Consider the following 25,115-nt stretch of genomic DNA (forward strand, 5'->3'; position numbering starts at 1 on the left):
CTGCAGACGACGCTTTTAAATAGCAGAATAGCAAATGCCAAAATAGTGAGTACCTGCCATTTTTCATCACAAATTGTTTTTTAAGTAAACAAAAACACTATGAAATGATTATCTTATACTCGATTTACTCACTCGAAATAGCAATATTGAAATGATTCAAATTTTTTTTGTTTTGACAAATCAAGAATTATGTTCAGTGCAGTACTAGCCGCTTCGAGGCTGCATGCCGCTACAGGGACGGTCGTCGGTGGCTCGGTCTATCCCAAAATTGCTCAACAATGCCTTTCTCAAAGAGGCTCGTATTCTCAAATCGAAAAACCAATGCAAAAAGTTCGAAAATTTGGCGATTGGCGATCATTTTTCAACTCGAGTCTACTTTTCAGGTATGAGGTTATGAAACTGAATAATTCAGCGTGTATCAATCTGTACGCATTTCTTTACACTTATTCGTCTACTTATTGATTTATATAATTTCAAGAAATGTTTATCCTTTTACTTATCATTTTTTTACTGAATGTAGATTAATAATTTTCAATTTATATTGATGCAGGAGTGAAAATGTCAATGTCAATGCTGTAAAAAAGAACCATAATCAAAGTGTCAGCTCTAAGCGATGGAACATTATTCAATTTTTTAGAAGTTATTCAAATGTTCCACTAGCTAATCCTCTAAAAGTCAATACTAAGGTTTTAAATAATGTTATGTTATATCGATTTGAGAAACCTATCATGTTTAAAGCTGCAGCTGCATTTGGTATTCTTACATGTATTGGATGTTTAACAATGGCTGATACTATTTATTTAGTATTATGTAAAGATCTTTTTAATCCAGAAAAAGATTTATGGACAAGATTGAAAGCTCATGTATTACCCCTTGCAGGAATTTCAATCGGAGTGATATGTGGTAAGGATTTTATAAAATGATGTGCATTTGTAATAAATATCTAAAATTGTTATTGTTTTATTTGTAGGACCTCTTATATTAATAACTGTTTGGTTCATAACTGTTAGATCAGTTAAGTATTTAATACTGCATAAAGGTGGTAAAAGCATTACCCTTGTAGCTTATCATCCAATCAAAATGGAAAAAAAATATGCTCGCAAATTGGAAGAAGTAAGTTAAATTGAAATTTTCATCAATAATTGATCCTCATGCTGTTGAATTATAATAATCAAAAATATATTTTTTTAAAGGTGAGCAGTGTGGCAGCTAGAAGTGACAAGAAAGGCTATGTACCTTTAAAACTTAAAGGTGTAAGATTTCATTTCATTCTTGACAAACAAGGCCATTTTGTTAATCCAGAACTGTTTGACTGTACCGCAGGCGTAAAAAGATTCGAATAATAAAAAGTATAATGTATAGTGTAAATAAACGTTAGTGTAAATAAATGTTTGTAAAATTTGTAAAAAGAATATTTCACTAAAATTGATTTAATTTTTAAACATGAAAATTGAGTTAAAATATGATGCGCAAGGAAAATAATTTTCATCGCATTTGTTATTCATGAGATTTTTTTATTGTTTTGATTTAACATAATTACAAGTATTTGATAATTAAAAGATAAAAAGATTAATCATTTTATATTTACATATATATAATATGCATATTTATCACATACTTATGTACAATCAAGTGCTTAGAGTATATTTGAAGACTTTTATTTCAAAGTTACAATGAAAGAAAACATCGTAGTACATGCAAAATGCATTTTCGTCACTTAACTGAATCATTCTGATGAAGTCGTATATCGTTTAAGTTCGGTGAAGATCATATTGTGCTTTTCACGCTAGAACATTTCGATTCGAGTCAATGCATTGTCTTTTCTGCACTTGTTTATTTGAAAAATTTTTCTCGTCGGATGCGCTTGTTCGAAAATTGATTGATTTTAATCATTATTGTAATGGACGTGTAAATGAGGAAATATATATTTTTTAATTTCGCATCCGACATGATTACTGGCATTAAATTTTTTTGAAATTATTATTGTATTTACAGTCAGAATTATTTGATCGTTTAGAAAAGCGTAAAGCAATAGACTCTTTTTATTTTTTTAATTCTCAGCCTCTTTTTTCATTGATTTTCGTATAAGAATTAGTGTGGAAAATGACGATTTTACTTTTTTTTATATATATGGTCAATGGACGATCCATCATACATTTTTTGTAGTCGCAGCTAGATTTACAACATCGTTTCCATGTTTTATTCTTTATTTACAATCGAGAAGTACATAAATACCTACGAGATAATTTTGATTCGTTACTATTATAATTTTTTGTTAATTTTTTACATACAGTCGAATGTCTCTCGCACTGTGAGACTTATAATATATATAATATGTATATATTCGAAAGTTATTCGAAAGTTATAAATTTTTATCGTGAATATTATTCACGTAAAGAAGGTCTAAAAGGAGAAAATTTTGTTTTTCATAAAATTTTTTATATTATCTTTTAGAAAGTTTAACAGTACGGAAAATTTGACTGTACAATTTTTTTGCCGAAACATCTCATGTGTACAGAGCCGCAAAAAAAGCATAATTTTTTATATCTGGACAGACTTGACAAATTTCATTTGTCAAAAAATTTTTTTCTCTATCTCTCTCCCAAGTTTTATTTGTTTATTGCATCTTCTCATATTGCGCCGCACAATCGTATATAGATCTTTTTTATTCGTTTAATTTTTTTGCTATAATTTTGACAAAGAGATAATCATTCATATACGTTATAAAAAGGTCGTGCAGAATATTAAAGATTATTTTAAAAATTTTTTATCATTTCTTATCTAGTTCGAGACTTAGTTTTATCCACTCATCGTAAACAATATACGCTTACAAAATTCTTTCGCTCTTACAAGTGCCGAAAGAGTTTTTTTTATTCATAAACCGCAACTTTGACACGATATTCCGATTATGTTATAACCATAACGCGTTTTTTCCAAAAACTCACTTTTTTGATATGCACTTTTTTGCACGTTAATTTTTTCAATCCCCAACGTGCTAAAACTTGGAATACACATTTTTTCCATCCAAACGTCGCAAAATGGCGTTGGGGGTAAATTATCAATTTTTTATTGGAAATTCCATTCATTAACACCGAAATATACAATTTTCAAACAACGTTCGATCTTTCACAAAATTGAATATCGCGTCAAATATACAATAATTGATTATAAATATACGGGACGTGTTTTACGAGACGTGTTTTTCTCTCTTTTTTTTGTATTATCCATTATATATCCTAAAATTGAAAAAACACGAATTTTTTTCTTAAATATTGATATCGAATACATTACAGCGAAATTTTTCTTAATTTTTCACACTCCATCGATACATTGCGCATTTGCATACATACGTTTTTTTGTTAATATTCATTCCTAAACGATAATTTTTATTTTCCTAAGAATTATTCATGAAAGAATCCGGAAGCATATGATATTTATCAAAGTGATTTTTCAAGGACTTGATTAAAATGAATTTTGAAGGTACTAATATTAAATGCAAGTACATGACAATCATAATACAGAAAATATTTAAAATTGTAAAATTCACACGAAGATTTCCGGACTCGATGGTGATAATAAATAGATCATATACTTGTTAGTAATTTTTTTGTTCGATGTTATATACTTGTGTTGTTACTGTTTTTCATCATCGACTCTTATCATTCTTTTTTCTTCTTTCTTATATCCTTTCTCAATCACCAATTACGTGAAAGGTCTGTGGAAGTTATACAATGGTTGGAATAATATGGCTTTGTTTCAATTGTAACTGTAGAATTGTCTTCATTTTTAGTTTTGTTGCAAAAATAAAATCGCTGATTTATCTGTGTAACATTTGCTTATTATTTTGAGGTTGCGCTTATTATTGGAAGGACATGTTTATTATTTATTGTACCTTAATTACACTGCTCCATTTTGTTTTCATTTTTACCATTTCTATTAAATACTTTCTCATAGTGCGCTCGAGATAGTTTTTGCTCTTTCAATAACACATTATTTTTTGAGAAAACGGCCAAGAGAAAATCGGGAAAAAAGTTTCGTTTTATATTTGATAACAAAAACTACCTCGATTGATCATTCATCTTTTCCATTTCTGCCCGTAATTGTGTAATTTTTTTTGTTTTTTTTTTCACAACTTCAGTGAATAATACGCTCATAACTTTGCTTAAATTCATTTTTTCTCTTTCTTCATTTTCATCTATTATAGTGTAAAAATAGAAAACATTTTCAATTACAGATGCGCTCTAATTATCTTTTTTCTATGTATACCTCTGCATTTTTCAACTGCCTGCTCATTTTATTTTCATTTTTTGTATCAAGTGAACGGTTTTGTTTATTGTTTGTTTTTGTGCTCAACACACAAAACTATTGCGCAGTGTGTAATAATATAATTGTTATACTAAATATTGTTCATAGCAACATATTAATATTTCTTTGTTTCTATTTCATCTGTTAAAAATTGTGACAAAAGTACATGAGGAGCAAAGGTTAGGGGCTGAGGGAAACTTTCAACTTGTGTTTCAATTTTTCCCTTTGGATTTACACCATTTTGAAATTTTACGTATTTATTATTTATCATTTACGTTCGGAATTATCGTGTACCGTAATTCAGCTATTTAAGAAAACGTATACGTATTACAATGTTGTAATTCAACATGTCTGCTCGTGGGCGTGTCATTTTGTTTGTAATTGTACACTAATACAATTATAATAATTATTTAAATTTAAAACAAAGTTCCTTGCGCGAGTTTCAAAACACTATTTCGTTCTAGTAATGAATACTTTAACAGATAATATTTAATATCGATCCTTATTCATCGAGTGACCATAAACCATGTAATTATTACTGTTAATATAATGTTCAATAAAAAAATTGTCTGCAGTGTATTATAGTCTTTGAATTTTCATTATTTCATATTTTCGACCTTTAAAATTCCTGTTTATTTATTTATAAAAGGATAAAATTATAGTTTGTGTATATATAAAACTCTCTGCACGCTCTAACATCGTATTGATATGTCATTCGTCAAGAATGAAAAGTTATCCGAGGAAAAAATTAACTTATTGTATGTAGCTCGGCAATATGAAACAAGAAAATTCTCCGTAAATACTCTATAATTATAGTACAATAATCTTGAGTTTATATTCTGTACAAAGAATTCTGTCAACAATTATATTATCATTATTCATTAATTATTATTTAATATAGGAAGGCAAAAGTGGCGCACGCTCTTTACTCTCGATCTGGCTGTTACATGTATACATATCGATACGGTCACTCGACGAATGATAAAGGACTTGGGTTTTGATATTTTATTCTGCTCTCATCACGACGGCTGTTATTTATCATTTAATCGAGTACAATAAAATTCAAAGTTTTATTTTTTAATTTTGAATATATAGAGATGTGTGCGTGTGTAAAAACGTCAACTCGGAAACTCGCACTTCGTTTTTTGTTTACATGGAAAGGAGGAAATCCTTAGGATGATATATTTTTATTATATTTATTTTCTTAGCATTCTTCTTTCTCTCATACCTTACACAATACTGTTATATTAGTTATTTTTTATATACATACCTTGGGCGCCCGGAAAACTCACTGGATTCATAGTAATAATGCCTATTTTATTTGTATTATTTGTTTGCTTTGAACGACGTTCATTATTTACCAATTAATATCGGTTTAATTATAGTTTATCCATTTATTGACATGTTTTAATCGACGTTAAATCATAAAAAAGTTTGCTCTATTGTATCAGTCTTTTTTAATGATGAAAATTATACGGTATTGAGTATTCGATGGACTTGAAAAAAATCATCGTTATGTACGAGTTTTAGTTTCCTTTTTTGATTCCAGACGCTTTTTTCCTTTTCATTTTTTCATTTTTTGTTTATACTTGTCGAGAAGAAGTTTTTTAGACACCTAAATATTACACCATAAATATCGCATAATTATTACGTTTACTAGAGACGAAATTTTCTTACTCGTTAATATCGTGATTTTTTTTTACTTGAATACTTGCTTGTTTTGCTTATTTTTTTTTTTATATTTTTGCCATACATGAGATTAATAATTTTTATTTTCTTTACGCTAATACCATAATTTGAATTTTTCCTTTCATAGATAAATATGATAATAATTATTATGACGTAAAGGAAAAAACATGTTCAATTATTCGGACAATGTCTGCAAAAATTTTAGCTACACGTGTACATTGGTATATCGCACGAGGATTGTCAATAGGAAATAATGCATTTATTCGTATACTTTGATTGCAAACAGATCATTGACGTTCCGTAAGTTCTGCTTAAAAATAAAAAACATTTGCTTTTTTTTGCTATTGTTAAAAAAACACGCAACGACGCATCGCTTAATACGTGGAGTGAGCTATTGCGCGGAGACGGCAATTTACATTGAAAAATCCTCTTTAATTACTTTCTATTAGTACGTCATATCCATACAAGTATAAATATAAAGTGCACATGTTTTACGTATATCGTACATTGTATTCATCAACAAAAGAAGGAAAGACCATCAATAACTCGTTTGAGTCAGCGTATTCATATAATATGATGCGTTTTTCAATGTAAACCTGCCCTTTCTCCCCCGCAAATCGTATGTCGTTCGGATCTGTAATTACGTTGTATATATAGGCAGCTATGGCATAATACGTTGAGATTATCACGGTGTTGTATTTTCATTTTCTTCTTATTATTTTTTGTGTGAATTGTTTATTTTTTTTTTGCAGATACGCGCGCTCATATAGATTTATATTGAAAAACAAAACAAAGTGATGCTCTTATACCTACTACATATACATACCTAATATCAATTATGCATATTAAATTAATCATTTGCTTGTTGTATAATTTATTTTTCTTACTTATCCCATTCTCCTATATTATTTAACATTTATTCAATTCAAATGCGCTATATGCATAGCTCATCCTCGTCATCATTTGTATCATTATTATCGTTTATTCGAGACATTACGCTCTTTTTTCTCTCTCTCATTTGCTTATCTTAAGTCACACCAAAGTACGTATGTTCGATACGAGTCCTTTTTATTTGAAAAAAGATCCCCTTAGCCTTTTTCAATTGAAATTCTGACGCGCTTACGCAGCACGTGTAAGCTTCGCAAAACTTATGGACATTCGATTTTGGTAGCATATTCATGCGAGATTCTAAACTTCTACGAATACTTCCAATAAAAAATTCGTAGAAAGTTTGCCTAATTCTAAAAGTACCTATAGTATATTGTACGTTAATAATTAATTGTAATTAATCTTTATTTTCAGGGTCGAGATTTATTCTCGCTTTCGTATCCCGTGTACTTACTTTGTGATCGGAGCTTTTGAGAATCAAAAAAATCAAGCGACAATTTGCGTTTGAACAAAGAGTGATCGTGATGGGCAAATCTCAAGACGGCCTCTCTACTCAATACCATGGCCAGCTATTTTGCAGAACATTCGTCTGAAACAAAGCAAAACGAACGAACGATTAATTGACAATAAATGGAAAATTGTGATCAGTTTACTTTTTGCTACTCATCTACTCAGTATGCAGTGCTCATATATACGTTTGGCACTTAAAATGAATAGTATCTTGGATATTTATAAACACATGCAACCTCGAGTACATTTACATTCAAAAAAGATATCACACAGAGTAATTTTCAATTCATAGCATGTCAATGGTTGGATCACCAGGTAGGAGAAACGCGAGGCTCTCGAGTTGCAGATACCTATACATATAACTTTGAAAAATATCCTAAACACTTGTTACAGAGAGCTTTGAGAAGAGAAGTCTATTAAAAAAGTGTTTACCGCGCTGCTTAATGCGAATTCCGGTTAATAGCTCGTTTTATCGTTATGTTCCGTTTCCTGCTTTACCCTTGAACTCTATACGTGTTTTTACACGCTCACGCCGCGGAGAGTAGTAAAAAGAGCTCGCGTCACAAAAAATTAAATATGTCATTCGAGATGTTAGTGTGTATAGCTCAACGTGCACTCACGTATACATATATTTAAATTCTTTTTTTCATGGGAGACTTGCTAACGCGCCACTCGCTATATTGTGCATATATTATTCGCAGTCTTGAGAAAGTTTGATACATATTTCAGTTATTTAGACTACAAGCCCAAATGGAGCAACGATTTTGAATCTCATACACACGTTCCAATAATTTGCGAGCTTGCTGCCAATTGATTTACGATTGCTATGAGTCAGTCGATGGCATTTTTCAGAAAATTATCGTTTCGACGAACGTGCAACCGAGCCAAACACTAATGGGAATTCTATCGCTTTTTTCGTTGCATCATCTTTCAAAACCTATGATTGAGAAATGTCCAATGAGAGAAACTAATCGGCGGTCGACTGAGCTGAAAAAACTATCTAAACGGCATCAAAGCTGGAGGAAACGATAGCTTCGTGAGCAAGTGCACACGATAAAGGCAGAAAAGGAAAAGCAAGGAAGAGCGCGTATAAATACGTCGCGTCTCTGCTGTTTCTTCCTTCGTTCTGTTTCTCTTATTCTGTATTCTTGCTGTACGGTTACATACGCAGGTATAGTCCAGCTGCACTCCCTCACTGGAGTAGTAGGCCAAAGGATGTGTATGTATACACGCGCGCGCCTGGATTTATATGAGCTGTTTCTCTCGTAAGTCGTGCCACGTATTCACTCGTCATATTTTGTTTTATTTCCCTTTATACGGTATGATCAAAAAGAAAAAAGCAATAGTGTGCCACGAGACACCTTCGCTTTTTTGCGCGTCGAATTGTCGAAATAGGTCGAAAAAATAGATCGAAATAGAGGAGGAAAATCAGTAGTATAAGTCAATGATCCGATCACCCGGGCATTGTTTATTCGGCTGGAATACGGATTTTACTAAAAATATAGGTATAATGAGTGTTACAATTAATCGAGTTCGCATTTTAAAATAGCAACACATCGTAGTTGCTTAGGGCTAATGGGAAGGAAAAGTTGAAATCCCTAAACTCGCTGCAATTGTATTTATGCTATAAAAGCCCAGTCAGCCTATACCTCTTTTTTGCCATGAACATAATTTAACAAATCATCCTTCTCCTTTATTTGCCCTTTTTTTTAGAATCCACCCTCAAGTTTCATAATAAAAATTCTTTATTTTTTGTTGGTATATTTGGACCTATTTTTGGCTTGAAGTCCTATTAATAATCTTAGTAAAAAAGGCCTGAGTTTACGAGCATCTTTTAAATACTTTAGACCTGAAACGCTTATGAAATCGTCAAATTTTCCAAAATAATATTAAACCCGAATAATGTTAAATTATCGACAATTTAATATTTAATACAAATATTTTTAAACTTAAATTGAAACTTTAATTTTAATTTCAGAGATTTGATACCAAAGGCTCTATGAAAAAATATTATTTGGACAAATTCAACTTATTATCCATGTTTTTCAATTCTAAAATTTTGAATTCCATTAATTATTCTTGATATTTATTAATATTCTGATAAAAAGTTACAGTGTGAGACACTATTTACTTTTTACTCTTATGCAAAGTAGAGGTTGAATGTTAAAATTGCCAATACGTTTAGTTTAAAAACAACTTTTATCGAAAATCAAACTTGTATTTTTAATAACTGCATATTGATTCAACACAGAACTATATGTAGTTAAAGATGGTCGTATTTTGCATCATCAATTCGAGAACGACAATTAATTTTTCCAGCCAGTGAAGCGGTATTTTTTACACTAGTAATATTCCATTTTTCAGCAGTACTTTTTTAGAGAGAGGTTCCACTTCAATAATAATGAATTTAACGAACTCCCGCAATTTCACACTGACGATTTTTTTTCATCGTGCCATTCTCAAGCACTCGAAGAATGTTTATGTACAGTACGCAAGGCCTGTGTGGGTAATTAACGAGAAGGTAAAAAAAGCACGACGGAACATGTCGACGAGAGAGAGAGAGAGAGAGAGAGAGAGAGAGAAAGAGAGAGATCGTTTCTGCTTACACGTATGCGTGTGCATGGGTATATATGTGTAGGGCTCCTAATTAACAAAAAAGAAGCAAGGACCGCAGACTAAAAAGAGCCTTGAAGTTTCGTTTCGCTCCCGCGCACATCATTTTGGCTATACGACATATTATATGTGTGTTTGTGTGTGTGTGTGTATGTGTACACATGGCTGCGCGCATGCACCACATCCGTCTATGTACGATGACGAGACGCTGCATAAAACTTTATGCCATTCGCGTGCTCTCCTTACGGAGCATTTTTTCCTTTAATGCATCCGATGGACTTTGGCAAATGAAGCTGTTGTGCAAAAGGATTTTTATGGCCTAGATATCTATTGAAAAATGAAGGGTACATTAATATTGCAAGGAAGCATTTTCAAGCCAATTAAATAAAATTAAAGTATACACGGAGGTCCTGACACTTGAATGAGCTTTTTTTGCGCGTGCCATTCCACGCGGCGAAAGTATACATATTTTCTGTCGCTCTGCGCAGCGCGATATAATAGCTCAGAAAAAACAGACGAATTTTTCATGCGTCCATACTCATATATGGGATATTTAATGATATTGATTTGACCGACGTGCATAAAAAGCTGGCTTCTGCTCGGCAAACAAGGTGCCAAAAATCGATGTCCAACCAGTAAAGTTCCCATATTTCGCTTTTCTGCATTGATCATTATTCGCACGTGCTTGATTTACATTTTTTTTCATTGTAAAAATGTTTTTATTTGCATGTGCAAGCGAATCATGTAGCGTTCACCTTTCTTAAAAAAATATTGCAGTCGGACAATCGCGTGAGGTAAAAGGAAGTCGAGAGAAAGGGTCAGGTGGATATTTACAAACGTAGCGATCGGGTACTTGGTTCATTTTTTTTTTTTTTTTGGTAACGTGAATTGTCTGTATGGAAATATTGAGCTCAAGTGTATATGCTTATCTGATGATTCAAAGGTTAAGAGTAAAAGTCTCGGAGCTTATTGTGTACGCCTTTATAATAAATGAATGATAACTATACAACAAAGTGAAAGTAATTCTCAATGATAAAGCGCAGATTCGATAATAATTTGAAATCTCAATAATAAAGACGTCGGCCGACGATAGGTGTAGTCTCGGACAATGAAAAAAATATTCTCGCGCCCAGCGAGCAATGAATTTTCCATTAACGCAATTGAATGCAGCTTCTCGGGCGCGATTTACATAAGACAATCGTAAATTTTTAATGTAACGCTCAAAATCCAATGATGTCGCCCGAAAACGAGAAACTTACTCGTTTCGGGTAATTACATCGGCGACTGTCGGCTTTTTTTTCTCTCACTCCTTAACCTCTCGAGTGAGGCCGAAACAGGTCGTCATCATCGAGTTGTCTTTTTAAATACACCGCGCTTGCAAGGTTTTTTTTTAAAAGCCCAATCCAGAAGAGAGAGAGAGAAAAAAAGGACGACGACTTTTCGGACGTTATCAAAATGTCACATCTGCCGGGCGTCGCGCGGTCACACCTCCTCCCTTTCAAATATGATTTATATTTATGCGTATTATTTTATGAATGCGCCGCGCCACGTACATGTACCTGTTCCCCGCGAGCTGTGTATGAGATAATAATAACGTGTGCCAACCATTTTTCGATAAGCCATGAGAAACAAACGTTTCTTGTTTTTTTTCCTCGGCAGACGTCAAGAGGTTTATCGTCTTTATCGTGTAGAGACGAGAGCGGCCGAGCATGCGATTCTGCGCGAGGATTGCGCGTTGACAAATTTGCTCGGGTTCTCATGCCGTAATTACGAGGTTACAGCAGAAATGAACACATTTTTTATGTTTGCCTCTCTCGGTAGATACGGGCGGCTCCCCAAATGGAAATCGTTATTATATATGGAGATTATTTTTCAGAAGCGCAGAAAAGCAATCAATCCTTTTGTGCGCCCCCTTAGTGGATACGATAGCTTATTGTACCGAAAAACGATAACGTTAAGCGGTAAGTTTTCTGCCGCGAGCACACCTGCAGAAAAGTACGTCGAGGGCCGCGAGTGTCGCAATCGCGGATTATACCATATTTTTGCTAATGACTTTCGAAAGTGACGAAAAATGAGCGCCCTTGCGGATCGATCTGCAGGTCGCGCAGGCGATACAACGGTAATTAGGTCCGGGCTTGCGCGCGCGCAACTTTAATGAGCGAATAAATAATGGATTTGACCGTCGCTCGGGCTCGATGATAATTGACTTTTGCAATCGTATCGAGTTCACGGAAAAATTATTATTTATGACACGTTTTCGAGGATATCGTGGACTGTGTGAGAAACATTTCACGTAGTACGCGCAGAGCTATTAACGCCGAATCATAAGAAAATTCTCGTATTCGTCTTCGGGGAAAATCGAAACGATCCTAACAAAGCATCGGCGGCTGCTCCTCGCTTCTGGCTGCGCGTCCGTCCGTAATAAGCGTGTGTGTACACATGCGAGCTGCGGGGAGAGATGTCAAGTTCGGGCGGCGAACCTTGAACCCGCTCGCACTCGTAGGAGAGGCGTCAAGTCGTTTGAAAAGGCAACGCTCCGCAAGTGGCCCGAGCGACGCCACCGCCTCGCGACGTGCAAAGTTCGGCCGTCGCGTCAGCTCTGATCGATAAACCTACTACAGCTTCGCGAGCTAGTAGTATAATATACCTAGCGCCCTTCCACGAGATATGCGTACACACACACGAGGGCGATATATCGACTCGTTTTGTTTTTTTTTCTTTTGTCATTCGTCGCGGTATCGGTGCAGTGTTTTCGCCATTAATTACATTATCTACTCGAATTAATCCGCAGAATTACGCGAGCTTTGACGCATGAACAAAAAAAAATGAAAACGAGGAAAAAACAGCGCGTTCCTTGCGAGATAAAAATTAATTTCCTCTTTTGCAGCAGGACGCAGCGAGAAAAAAATTAGTCCCTGCATGCTCGTTTAAATCCTTATCTAGGTCGTGTAATTTGGAGGAAAAAATTTCGGGGCTCGCAAAGTGCGAAAATAATTCAGAGGCATGTGGCGCGAAACACGTTGCGTCGAGTTTTTTTACGTACGTATTAATGCCGTGCAGTTATATTCGGGTCAAAAGTGTCTATTGAAAAGCGAGTTATTTATTTGTCCATTAGTTGACACAATGCGACGATCGAGATCTGCAGTGAAGAAAAAGGTGCACCGTCGAGCGTAGAAACTAAAAATAGACGCGTATTAAAAAAAATAAAAAAACGATTTATTACACTATATTAAAAGCATCGTAAGCTACGACTCATCTCTTTTTCTCTCCCTCTCGGCTCCCACTTTGAATTTCTGGAGGCGAGCGCGAGCTCCGTACCGCAGTGCAGTGACTCGAGCACAAGCCCATGCAGCAGTAACATTAATGAAGCTACTATGCTCACATGTTCCGTGTACTTTATGCAGCAGCAGCAGCAACAGCAACAGCAGCGGCAGTAAAAGAGAGAGAATCATTTGGCCACTGACCTTGAGTAGGCAGAGAGTAGCGCACATTAGAGAAGCGCATGCATATATACCCGCACGCTATACGTAACGATTTTCTCTGCTGCAGTCGCTTGGCAAAAACGCGCAGTACGTTAAATAAAATGGCGATCGGCGTCGCTGTGTGGCGTCGCGAAATCGTCGTTCCGCAGTCCAGCGATGTAAATGGCCGCTCGCTTGGGCTTGATTATGCGATTTAATTGATAAATATGTAAAGGTAATTGCGCTGCACCTGATTTGCGCGTGCGCGTGCGGATCGGCCGCGTTTATATCGCTCGAGTGCGTCGTGCCCCCCGCGCGCACACACACTCGCGAGCCGAAATTTATAATATATCTTTACAAACAAAAACGTGTGTAAATGGGCGTAATAAAGTGTGTCGTTTAACATTTTTACGACGCGGGCGCGCGCGCACAGCATATATCGGCCTCCTGCTCGAGCTATATACTCGAGAGAGCTCGACTCGTTCGTTGGCTCGTCCGCATGCATTGCTCCGCCGTACGCGCGCATTGGCGAGTTTATAAATTACACGAGAGCCAGAGAGTCTCGAAAAATAATGAACTCAGAGCCGGAGAGCAGGCGCAGATTCAAAAATGTTGCCCGAGCTGCACATACGCACATGCAGACACACAGACACACAGAGATCGGTGATTAATCATTCCAACTGCTGCTGCTGCTGCTCTCGCGAAGGAAAAGAAACGCGCGCCGGGTCGGGACCGTGGACTTGTACACTTGAGGCTGCCGCGAAAAAACACGCGAGAGCAGAGAAAGGTACAACGGCGTAGCGAGCAACGGCCCGACATTGGGGGACAGATTACATAAAAATAAATTGGGAAACGCGAGCGTGCCGAGCCACCGCCAAGTAAGCCAAGTAAGAGCTTTTTTCCCCGCGCGCTCGGCTCGCAGCGATCGTGTGGCTTTGTGTACAGTGCCCTCCGTACTTGCATTATTATATACTGATTGACGCGAGCGCGAGAAAACAAGTCGCCCGTAGCACAACGGACAACACACCGAGTCGACAAGTGGGGCGCGTACTTGCTTACTTTTCAAGCTACTACCGATCATTTCCTCTCTCTCTCTCTCTCTTTCTTTATATACACATAATAAGATATTGTAGTAAAAATCGAAATTGTAAATTGGGTAAAATATCCGTGTCTGTTTGCTAACAACGTCCGGGCGATCCTTGAGCTGCAGCGAGTCGAAGCGAGAAAAGGCGAATAATAATCCTTGCTGCGCTCGGCGTGGATCGTCATTAGCATAAAACTCATCATGCGCAGCACATATCGGTTGGCGCGAGCTGCCGCCACCGCCGCCGCCGCCTGCACATTCTTCCAGCGCGTGCACGTCTGGGGCGTTCGAAAACCACAGCGCACACGTTTGCATGTGCAGCAGCAACGGCGCGCCCGAAAAAAGGGCCCCGTTGATTGAGAAACGCTGTCTCGCTCAGCAAAGGAGAGAGAGAGAGAGAGAGAGAGACCGGCTCGGCTCAAGGCCATGGTAGTAGTCGCGCACGCTCGCAGTCTCTCTCTCTCTCTCTCTCACTCGTCCGCCCGCACTCCCCCGCCGTTACAGACGCGTACAACAGCACACATACGCGAAAGAGCAGCACAGAAGAAAGAAAGAAAGAGTCAAGGGCGTTCTTCTTCTCTTCTGCAAACGTCGTGTACATAGAGTAGGGGGCCTCATGGCATACAAATCCTCTTTATTCTTCTTTTGCTCCTTCTTCTTCTTCTCCTCTGCTTCTTCTTCGTCGTCGTCGTCGTCGTCTTGGCCGTGCTTCTTGCTCTGTCTGTCTTTCTCTCTGCAAAGTCTCGTGTTCGTCTATTTTCTGCACCGCTCCCCTCTCTGCCAAGCCACCAACTTTTTTTGCTCTGTCTCCCAACACACCGTGCATGTATATCACACAGACGCGCATACATATACCAACGCCAGCGAGATGCATTATTACTCTTGCTCTTTTTTTGTCATCGTCCACGACGACGACGACGACGACGACGATGATGATGATGATGATGATGCGAGGCAAAAGCCTATTTTTCGCGGTCCTCCTTCCTTTACTAATTCTTCTTCTCGCTTTCTTACCGTCCTTCTTCTTATTTTCGCTCGTCGTCTCTATTGAGCCTTGTTCTTTTTTCTCTTCTTAATTTATTTTTTTCACTCGACGTTGTACAGGTTTTTTACCGATTTTTTTTTCTTTTGCTTCCTTCAAAAATATGGGAGAGCGTGTGGTTTTAATGCGAATTTTTTTTCTAATACTCAGCCGTTCCTGGCTATATAGGATTATATTATACTTGACTTCTCTTCCTGCACAGAGGTTCGCGACGATAGCGAAGAAAAATATTCGCGTAACGATTCTTCTTCTCACCTCGCCGTGCCGATATTATTCCTTTTGTTTCTTGTTTTTCGCGGCCGTGCATTTTTTCCTCCATTTTTCATCCTTTCCTTCTTATTCTGTTGCACGCGCGAAACCGCTATAATACCGAGCTCATTCCTTTTTCTTTTGCATACGTATATATAGACACGCGCCCGCGAATACACGCCTCTGTATGTGTATTTCTTCTTTCTTAATTTTTTCTTTGCTTTCTCTTTCACCCACGTGCTCGCGTGCGATTCTACGTCTTTTCTTTTTTCGACACACATTTTCTCTTTCACTCTCATTGGCTAATTCTCTGGGACGCGCGCCACTGCACTCGGGAGCGCTTTGTTTTTCTTCTTCTTGTTACGATTCTGGACATTTAAACTTTCTGGTCTCGAATCGTCTATTTTGCGTGTGTTTATGAAATTACGAAAAACCAACAGCTCTGTTTTAATCGGTCACGCAACGCCAACAGTCTGCACCTTCGTTTTTCTTTCTCTCTCTCTCTCTCTTCTCTTTCTGTCGGTGTAATTCATGGCATTATTCTTTTAAAAATTGCAAAAAATTACATATGGCATTAAAATTATAATAAGCGCACGGACATTTACATTTCTTCTGTCGTGCCCCATATTATTTCGTCAATTGGGCGTACGTCGAGTATTTTTCACATTTTGATTATATGTGCACACAGGTAGATACATGTACAAATGGTTTCTCTCATTCGTGTACGGGGAGGTAATTTTTGCTGTATACACTCTGCAGCTCGCACTTCTCTATACACGTCTCGTTCTCCGGCGCGCATTTTAAATTCATAATGAAGAGGAGGATAATGATGATGATGCATCGTTTGCGATATTGATTTCGAGAGAAAATAATAAATTCAACGACTCCTTGGCTCGACGTTGTACACAAGTACGCGATATCGTCAATGATCTTCAATGCAGGGCGAGGTGAGGCCTTTTTTTCGACAGTTTTACGGTAAAGTCGTACTGAAAAATTAATTTTATTCCGCCAAAAAAAAACCGTATCTTCGCATACGCGAATACGTACATGCTACGTACATATAAATTGATAATCTGCAGCGAGCTCGAGCAATATATATTCCGCAATTTCTTGCTCGGCCGTATACAATATATCTTGTATATCGTCTGTATATCCTCTCTCACTCGCTCTCCCTCTCTTTTCGTTCGGCTGTCTTATCTGCGCGTTGCCAGGCCGTTTTTGATAAGCCTCTCCCTCGGCAGCTGATGGCTTCAACGCGCGAGCCCGTCTCCACAGCGCACTCTCATTTACATACACTCGCCTTTTCTTTCTTTTAATTTTTTTTTTTTCAAGTGAGAGATTCCTTCGGGCCGCTCGAATTTATGACTTACTTTTTTCGATTGCAGCAAGCCGATGACGGGAAACTCGTCGAATTATCGAGCTGTGTACCGTGTGTCCGCGTGCGCGACACGCAGATCGACCGGCATAATTTCTGCCCGAGGTACATCACGCGACTGGATTTCGCAGCTGTAATCGATCATTTCTACGTATAATTATGCCATTACTATTTACATGATAAAATAACTTTCTCGCGCTCTTTAAATTTTTTTTTCCTCTTTTGCTTGGACAATCGGTCGAAATGACGCTTTTTCGAGCGCACAACGTAATCACGCGAGGCAACGAAACGGCGTCAAAACAAGAAATCTTAATCAAGTGTCTGCTCCTGCTGCGTCGAATTCAATAAAAATCTATCCATAAAGCGTATATTTGTTATCGGACAGCTCATACGGGCTCATGGTTGCAGACATCCATCACGCTATGATATATCCCCCTGGCTAGCTGCGCACATATCGAAATGTCTGTCGTCGTCGAAAAACAATCAAAGTTTATGTAGGCGTTTATATGCGTGCAGCTCGACACGTCCTTATAAAAATAATATCTTTTATGAAAATATTCGGGCCTGTGAATAATACATTTTACTGTAATTTAAGAGCGAGTTTTTTTGATGACGATCCGGCAGCAGCGGCGCAGCAGCAGCCGGTTTTCACGGTCAAGTTCAAAGACGATCCTCAGAAGACGAGATTCCATCCAAAATGTATACACGAGACGATAAACAAAATTAAATCATTCTTTTAGCGGATTTTATAATACTTGGCGCGATTTAAGCAGAAAAATCGAACGCATGGTACATGTCTCGAGAATTATATAATTGGCCTAGATTTTTTCAGTGTCGCTCGGATTTCTGCTGCAGGTTCTTTTAATCGCTTTGGATTTGTTTAAATTACTCATTGGGAACGAGCTCGCGCGGCAGTGCATGTATATCGTAAAAGTGTCATTTTTTGCGCGACTACATGCACGGTAGTACTTCTCGATTTCACCCATAATTTTTGGAGCACGTCGGTCAGGGATCAAGTTCAATTATTATTATCCATATTTTTACGGTTTCATTTTATCATTTTATAGCGTGAGCTTAAAAAACTTTCAACAATAACTTGCCTTAAATATATTGCGGTTGTAACGAAAAGGAGAAAAAAAACTTTTATGAAATTTACGAAATACTATATACCACAGATTGAAGAAATAACGTACACAGTGCATTTATGCGTTACTTGCTGAGCTCGCGCGTTCAATAAATTAATTGAATTTGCATCGACAAGAATTTTTTCTCGAAAATCAGGTGAACCGCAAATTTTTATGTTCCTCGGCTCGATTGTCCATTGTAGTTATACGCGTATAGGAAGTTTTATCTCTTTGCCAATAATCTCGGACGTTAAATTTTAATTTTTTTTTCCACGATCAAAAGTTTAATGCACGTTTAAGCTGTCAAAGGCTATATAACTATATTTAAAACGAGCAGTTTGAACAAACGATAATTAAACGACGCACGTAACTTTTTTTCGGGGCCTCGGTAACGATTTATCCCGTCACAGGCGTAAGCGTGAATAATTTTGTATACATCACACTTGATATTTTGGTAAAACACACAGACGCGCGTACGAATTATAACGTAGATGCAAAATTTGAGGAGTTAATAAGTGCATGCGTACGGTGCATGTCAGTTAAAGCACACGAGGATGTATAATTTTTTTCGTGAAATAGGGGAAGCAGCAACGCGCGCGGTTAGGTGGCTGCAAAAATGTTAATTCTAAAATGACGATCGTCGTCATCATCGACGGGCCAAGCCACAAGGTAAAAAAAGAGCGAAAAAGCAGAAAAACAAAAAAACAGCGTCACGATCGCGGGTCGAGCAATTGCACGTAGAGCTCTCGAATTACAGTCAGTCTCTCGCACTCGAGACGTGCATAATGTGTTTTATAAAAGCCGCAGGAACGCCACAGTGCAGAGCACACACATACACATTTACATTCGAAATCCTGGCAGTAGCCGAAACTTAAAACTTCAAGCTCGGTAGCTCGAATCGATTCACCCTTTTTCTTTTCTCGCAGGTTGCATCACGCGATATCTCGGGCCCTTTAATTGGAGACTTTTTTCTCCTTTCTTTTCTTTTTCTCTCTCTCTTTCTCGACTTCGTGTTATAGATGCATCGGACGAATCCAAGTCCCTCTTTCTCTCTATCGGCTACCGATCGATTTCTTTTCAAACTCTTCTCACGATGTCTTGGGCGAATTTGCATACAGGCGCGTAAGTAAATTATTTTTCCGAGTCATCGGCGGCCCTCTTTTTATTCTACATATAAACTGTTTACATTGCGTATTTGGCCGTTTAATGTCGGACGGATCTTGAGCTGCATCGGTGATCCATCTGCGGGAAAAAGTTACGGCTCTACGCGAGCAAGTCGCGACTCTGGCCAGTACATTTGTGTGTATACTTATTCATAGTGATCGATCATTGCAGTTGGCCTATGGTACAATACCCAAACGCGTATCTGCATCGCTGCTCGTTCGCACGCGTTCCACGAAGTATGTAGTTTGTACGTACAGGCTCGATAAAAGAATTGCACTCGGCTCTCTCTCTCTCTCTCTCTCTTTCTTTCCTTCGCTCGGCAGCGAGCTGCTGTCGATATTTTTTCGTCTGCCTTTATCGCGAGTCTTTAGCTTTCTTTTCCGTTACATTGTCCCTTAATCTCAGCGTCCATCTCACTGTGTCACGTGTACGTGAGTATATACATGCGTGTGTGTCTTTGTGCATATAGACACGTAAACAAACAAACACACACACACGAACCCTACGCCGCTTTTAGTCCTGCAAAATGTAACGTGTGATTTTTGACGCGCACATGTATGGGCGATTTTAATGAATATAGGCACGAGCTTGGCACAAAGATTGATTGGATTGCGAGTCGATTGATTGTAAAATGAGGGAGAGAGCGAGAGACGAGTGCAAGTTCGTGAGTTTGTTTTCTGTGCGCTCTAAGGTTACGCGCCAGGCGTTTTTCAATCGATTGGACATTTTTATGCCAGCAAAAGTAATAGATCGATTATTATTGCGAAAAAGGCGCCCGATCGACTTCCGTAGTTAGGCGCGCGCTCGCGCCACCATATCAGAAAGAAAGTGAACTCGTAAAAAAATTCAAACTCAGAGAGAAGCGAGGCGATAGTCATCTCTATAAAGTCCTGCAGGATTCAAATACGTTGGAGGATCGGATGATAAGTAGGAGCGAATCGGCGAGTAAAAAGTTTAATAATAGTTTCGCGATCGACCGCCCCGATAATTAATGGCTTTAATTGAAAGTGTAATACGCACCTCGCTGAGAGCTTGTCTAGAGCTAATGGAATAGACTGCTTAATATTTTCACGGCTAATCATCGATATACTTTATACGACTATAGGAATGATTCTCAGTTTTAAATTAAAACTCGGGCACGAAAAATACTGCGCGTTGCATGAAAAATGTTTATCGACCGAAACATCAGACGTTTATTATAATAATATGATGCACAGCCAGCGGCGCATATAATGGAATTTTTTTGGCGTTTCGAGACGCGCGTAATATGCTAATTCTAATTTCTCGATGGATGGATTTTTCGTGTTTTTTTCATGTCGAGACTCTATATAGCCATTGCACTCACAACTGCGTCGTAAAAATATTAAGTGTATCTAGGTGAGTCAAAAGTCGTTGTCTGTCGCCGGCGATGCGAGCCGATTATCGCTGGTAAAATAAAAATACTATCAAAAATGTAAATTCCAATTCAATCCTTCCGTCTTTATTTACACGATATAAATTTTTTTCTCCTGCAGCGGTCCTCCGCACACGCAGCAAAACTTATATGCGCAGCGTAGAGACGCAAAAATCCAGGGGGATAAGAGATGAGAGAGGAGGGCAGCAGCGGGAGGGAGATCCGGCCGATGCTGCACCATGAGTCTGCTTGTGTTTCTGTCTGCCCGCGGCTTTGCATGTGTGCGTCTGGGCATAATATGCGCATGAATGTGTGCGTTTGTGCGTGTGTTTATGCTGTGTGGCACGACACGCCGCGTTGTCGTTATATATACTTGCACTTCTCGCGCGTTCATGACGCATAAATTCTCCGACTCGAAAGATGCGGTTGTTCTCGACCTGCGTGCTTATAATATCAACGATGATTTAACAACGGATCTACTTTTCCTTTTATTTATCAATTTTGTTCGATCATCTAGCGAAAAGTCGAACATCTTTGGAGAAAATTCATCAATCGTATGAGTTTTAGGCGCGAAAAATGTAAATAAATGAATTATATCGTATATATTTTAGATATATTCTACAGGCGCTTCCTTACGGCATTCAATTGGGTCACATTGATAGCGCATTGCGCATGTCGCATCGAAATTACCAATTCATTTCTCGTATTTATTTTATACGATAATTATTTTAATAAAAGAATAAAATGGTTACAAAAAAGAGCATTCAGGATTTCTAGGAAAAGACAATCGGCTCGAGCACCAAAACAGGTCATCTACACGTCGTTTTTTTGCTCTCTTTCTCTCTCTTGGTCTTTTTCTCATTCTTATTCTCGAGGCACACAATACGCACACCAGCGAGACCGATGCGAAAGCAAAATTTATGGCGTTTCGATGTTGCAGTAAAAGTTTCGATCACGCGCGCGCACCCGCGCGAACGCGGCACAGCCAGCCAGGCAGAGGCAGGGTGCAGAGGCGCAGGCACCGCAACGCACACACGGTGCGGCACATAATGCTGATAAAAAATTTCTTTCGACTCTCCGCAGCTAGCCAGTTTTATGAATATTTCGGGCCTTTTTATACCTCGCGAATTTTATAATCGCGCGTTGTTACGATCCGCATTTCTGTCCTCTATATAATGTTTTAATTACCCCACTTAATTTATGAATAAACTCGTAAAGTAAATTTTTCCTTTTATGATATTTCATAATTCATTGGGAGTTGCGCGCACGCATGCCGTACACATGTCCAAGAGAGCATTAAAAGCAAATTTTTATGCGTAATAATCGCAGAATAGGAAAAAAAGGGTAATTTTTGTCATGCATCGGGCACAGTTTTCGAAGAAAAAGAAAGTTTTTCACAACTGCATTTTTTAGCCCGAGTCGCGCCGCATTGCCAATTCATGGCATCGATGATTCACATTTTATTGTTCGTATAAATATTTTTTACGCTTCTACTTTTATTATTATTTCGGCATTGCAGTCGTAACTTTTATTTTATTTTTTACTTTTGTTTTTTTGTTCTATATAAATAGAGGTACACACGTGCGGGCGTAATAAATATTTAATATTTAATGCATCGTGGCAAGGCGTATATGTATTCGAATGTACTATCGTGTAGTATGCATCTGGCTGCGGCTTCGCGAGACAAGTCCCTCGCAACTACACATCTTGCACTTGCAGATGTACGTCCGGATCACCTTGGAAGTAATAAAAAGGAGAAGAAACGGGTTCGAGCGTATTAAAAGATTTATCTCGAGCTGCCAATAAGCTTTTCGTCGGGGCTCGAAACCTTACAGACTTTTGCTGCGTTGGAAAATTGCCTAAAAAAAGTTAAAAAATTGCAGACAAAATTTAGACGAATCCTAATGGCAGCAGTAGGCCCGATGTAGCGGCGAGCAAAAATCACATCAACATTCATCGGACGCGCGCTCGGTATCGAGCGGCCGACGCTCGCTCCTCCCGAACAAAGAGAAACAACAAAGCAGCAATGGGCAGCAGCAGCAGCAGCCACAGCAGCGAAGCGAAGCGAGGAGATCCGAGCCTGCACACAAAGTGCATAGCAACGGCGGTACAAAACCTCCTTCAAGGACACTTGGTATGTATAGCATGAGTAGCAGCAGCAGCAGAAACGCGCGGCAACAGCAGCAGCGCATATTCCGAAACCGAAAGTGCGATCCCGCGAAAATCTAACATCTCGCACAACCGGTCTGACCGGATTCGGCGCGCCACCGCCCCTTGCGCCGAGAGAGGCGAAGCCGCATCTCTCTCTCTCTCTCTCTCTCTTTCTCTCTCTCGCCGACTGGTTTTTCGGCAGCAGTGTAACAGCGTCATTTGCAAAGAGCTCCAAACGTGCTTTATGTATGAGAATATTATAATGTATACGCGCGCCTCCCAAAGAGGGGATATATTATGGCTATATGCAGACTCGAGAAAAACGAGCAGAGATGCGCGTAGCTCTCAAAGATATATAACCGATTAATACCCCACTGACTCCATTTCTTTTCGTATGTAGATTTTTTGTTTATTATCGTTGTCTATGCACAAGCTCGAAAGCCTCGCCGTTTTCCAATTGATTTTCCACATTCGTATCCAATATCATTTGGTCCGTCTTATTTACAAGTCATATACATTCGAGTAAATCTAACGTTTTCTACACATGTGCATGCAATAAATATGGATAACATACCAGAAATCCTTAACAGCAAGTCTGACGAATCTTCCACAAAATAGGCCGGTCCATGATCCTCTACGATGTGAGCTTGTTAGTAAACATTTACGTAAATTATTAGTCAATTGTATTTTCAGTCATTTTTTACCAAGCAATAAGAAATGCATAAAAACGAATGATCGAATTTAAAGTGTAATTCAACGTATAAAGAATATTTTCACGATACAAACATAAAAAAATAAATGGAGCAATAGCAATTTGTGAAATTATACTTTTTTCGTCTTTTATAGGTACAGATTATGTGAATATCAAAGATATATTCTATGCTTTCAAATTATCTGTAAGAATATCGGTATCAGATATTTCAAGTATTTCAAAATTCGCAATAACTTTGTTTGAGAATAAACTTCAAAGATGGATTAGTTAAATTTTTTGTTCAATAAAGTACGAACAATTGTTTTTTTTTCGTTATCGTTAGTGAATCTTTGATTGCAGCTTCGTTATTTTGCCTGGTCGAATATCATAGCTAATTGAAAAAAATTAAATTAACAACTTAATCGTATAAATCATGATATGAAAATAAAATTCAATTCAAAAACAGCAAAATTGATTTAAAACAAAAATAATAATTTATTTCCTAAACATATAATATATTTATAAAAAGAAAGTATATAAAGTATAAAAAAAGTCATTGTCGCTCATTCAATTTCAACATGAAGAGTGAAAATCATCGAGTTACACTCGCATTTATATTTTTCTCTTCTCCTACTTTTTTCATGTTTCATTTTAACAAGCTTATAATGATAAATAATTATCTTCGATTATTCACGCGCTGTATTTTCACTCCAACTTATTGCACTCAGTATTGTTTATTCGTAAAATTACAAAAAAATTAAAAGAAGAGAAGCAAAGACAGTACAAATAAATTATAATGTTAAAAGCATATAAAAATTGTTTCTCGAATTAAAATTCACACGCACAAGCGTTCCTCGCCAAAAACGAACAGCCTGATTAAAAGCGATAAAAATACGAAATGTTCAATGAATAAATGACCCGTTGAGTATCATAAGTCACGGAATAGTTTAACATCTTACAAGAGTAAATAAGAAAAACATAAATTATTTGTCTATTGTAAATCTGATACATTAAGTCTCTGCATGTACATGCTCAAGGGGTTTTTGAACTTTTCGTATTCTGTCGCGAATAAAAATATATCACGCTGTTCGTCTGTGGGCACTTATTCGAAATAAAATTTAACATCAAAAAATCGTTTCGAAAAACGGCGTGTTCACGCAACTCAAATAATTACAAAATAATCAAAATGCTCGTGGTACGTCGTACAAAATAATCCGCTGAAATCAAATTTGCAATATGCTCTGGTCGTCTATTATAAAGTATATAATAAATATTATGGCATATAGAAAGGAAGACTTTTTTTTGTTTCTATCTGTACTTATAGATAAGATGGATCGCGATGAAAAGTTTTGCGCTAAAACACGAGTATGGAGCAC

At 37.6% G+C, this 25,115-nt stretch overlaps 1 protein-coding gene and 1 long non-coding RNA gene across 4 annotated transcripts; one reads left to right on the top strand and one right to left on the bottom strand.

Annotated features, from left to right (window-relative positions):
- Positions 1 to 1,456, top strand: LOC106651083 (transmembrane protein 223). Of its 3 annotated transcripts, none has more exons than XM_023459389.1 (5): positions 1 to 45; positions 186 to 383; positions 551 to 903; positions 971 to 1,113; positions 1,194 to 1,456. In XM_023459389.1, the coding sequence occupies exons 2-5, from the start codon at positions 190 to 192 to the stop codon at positions 1,341 to 1,343; spliced, it is 840 nt and encodes a 279-aa protein (XP_023315157.1). In that variant the 5' UTR covers positions 1 to 45; positions 186 to 189; the 3' UTR covers positions 1,344 to 1,456. The 3 variants fall into 3 exon arrangements, with proteins under 3 accessions (XP_023315157.1, XP_023315156.1, XP_014224954.1); XM_023459388.1 differs by having other exon boundaries at positions 39 to 84; XM_014369468.2 differs by lacking the exon at positions 1 to 45 and having other exon boundaries at positions 50 to 383.
- A 5,443-nt stretch (positions 1,457 to 6,899) lies between these two features.
- LOC111693774 lies at positions 6,900 to 23,981 on the bottom strand. The gene is made up of 2 exons (XR_002763477.1): positions 23,623 to 23,981; positions 6,900 to 7,471 (listed from the first exon to the last, which is right to left on the bottom strand). It is a non-coding gene; the product is annotated as an uncharacterized LOC111693774 (long non-coding RNA).
- Between the last annotated feature and the right edge of the window lie 1,134 nt (positions 23,982 to 25,115).

The sequence above is a fragment of the Trichogramma pretiosum genome, unplaced genomic scaffold, assembly GCF_000599845.2.
Source record: "Trichogramma pretiosum strain Unisexual culture from Peru unplaced genomic scaffold, Tpre_2.0 scaffold57, whole genome shotgun sequence".
Lineage (NCBI taxonomy): Eukaryota > Metazoa > Arthropoda > Insecta > Hymenoptera > Trichogrammatidae > Trichogramma > Trichogramma pretiosum.

Bases quoted from the DNA above. Each gene is read 5' to 3' on its own strand.
- LOC106651083 (XM_023459389.1), top strand. From the start codon at position 190: ATGTTCAGTGCAGTACTAGCCGCTTCGAGGCTGCATGCCGCTACAGGG. The intron at 384-550 runs GTATGAGGTTAT...ATATTGATGCAG, and splicing joins AACTCGAGTCTACTTTTCAG to GAGTGAAAATGTCAATGTCA. The intron at 1,114-1,193 runs GTAAGTTAAATT...ATTTTTTTAAAG, and splicing joins ATGCTCGCAAATTGGAAGAA to GTGAGCAGTGTGGCAGCTAG.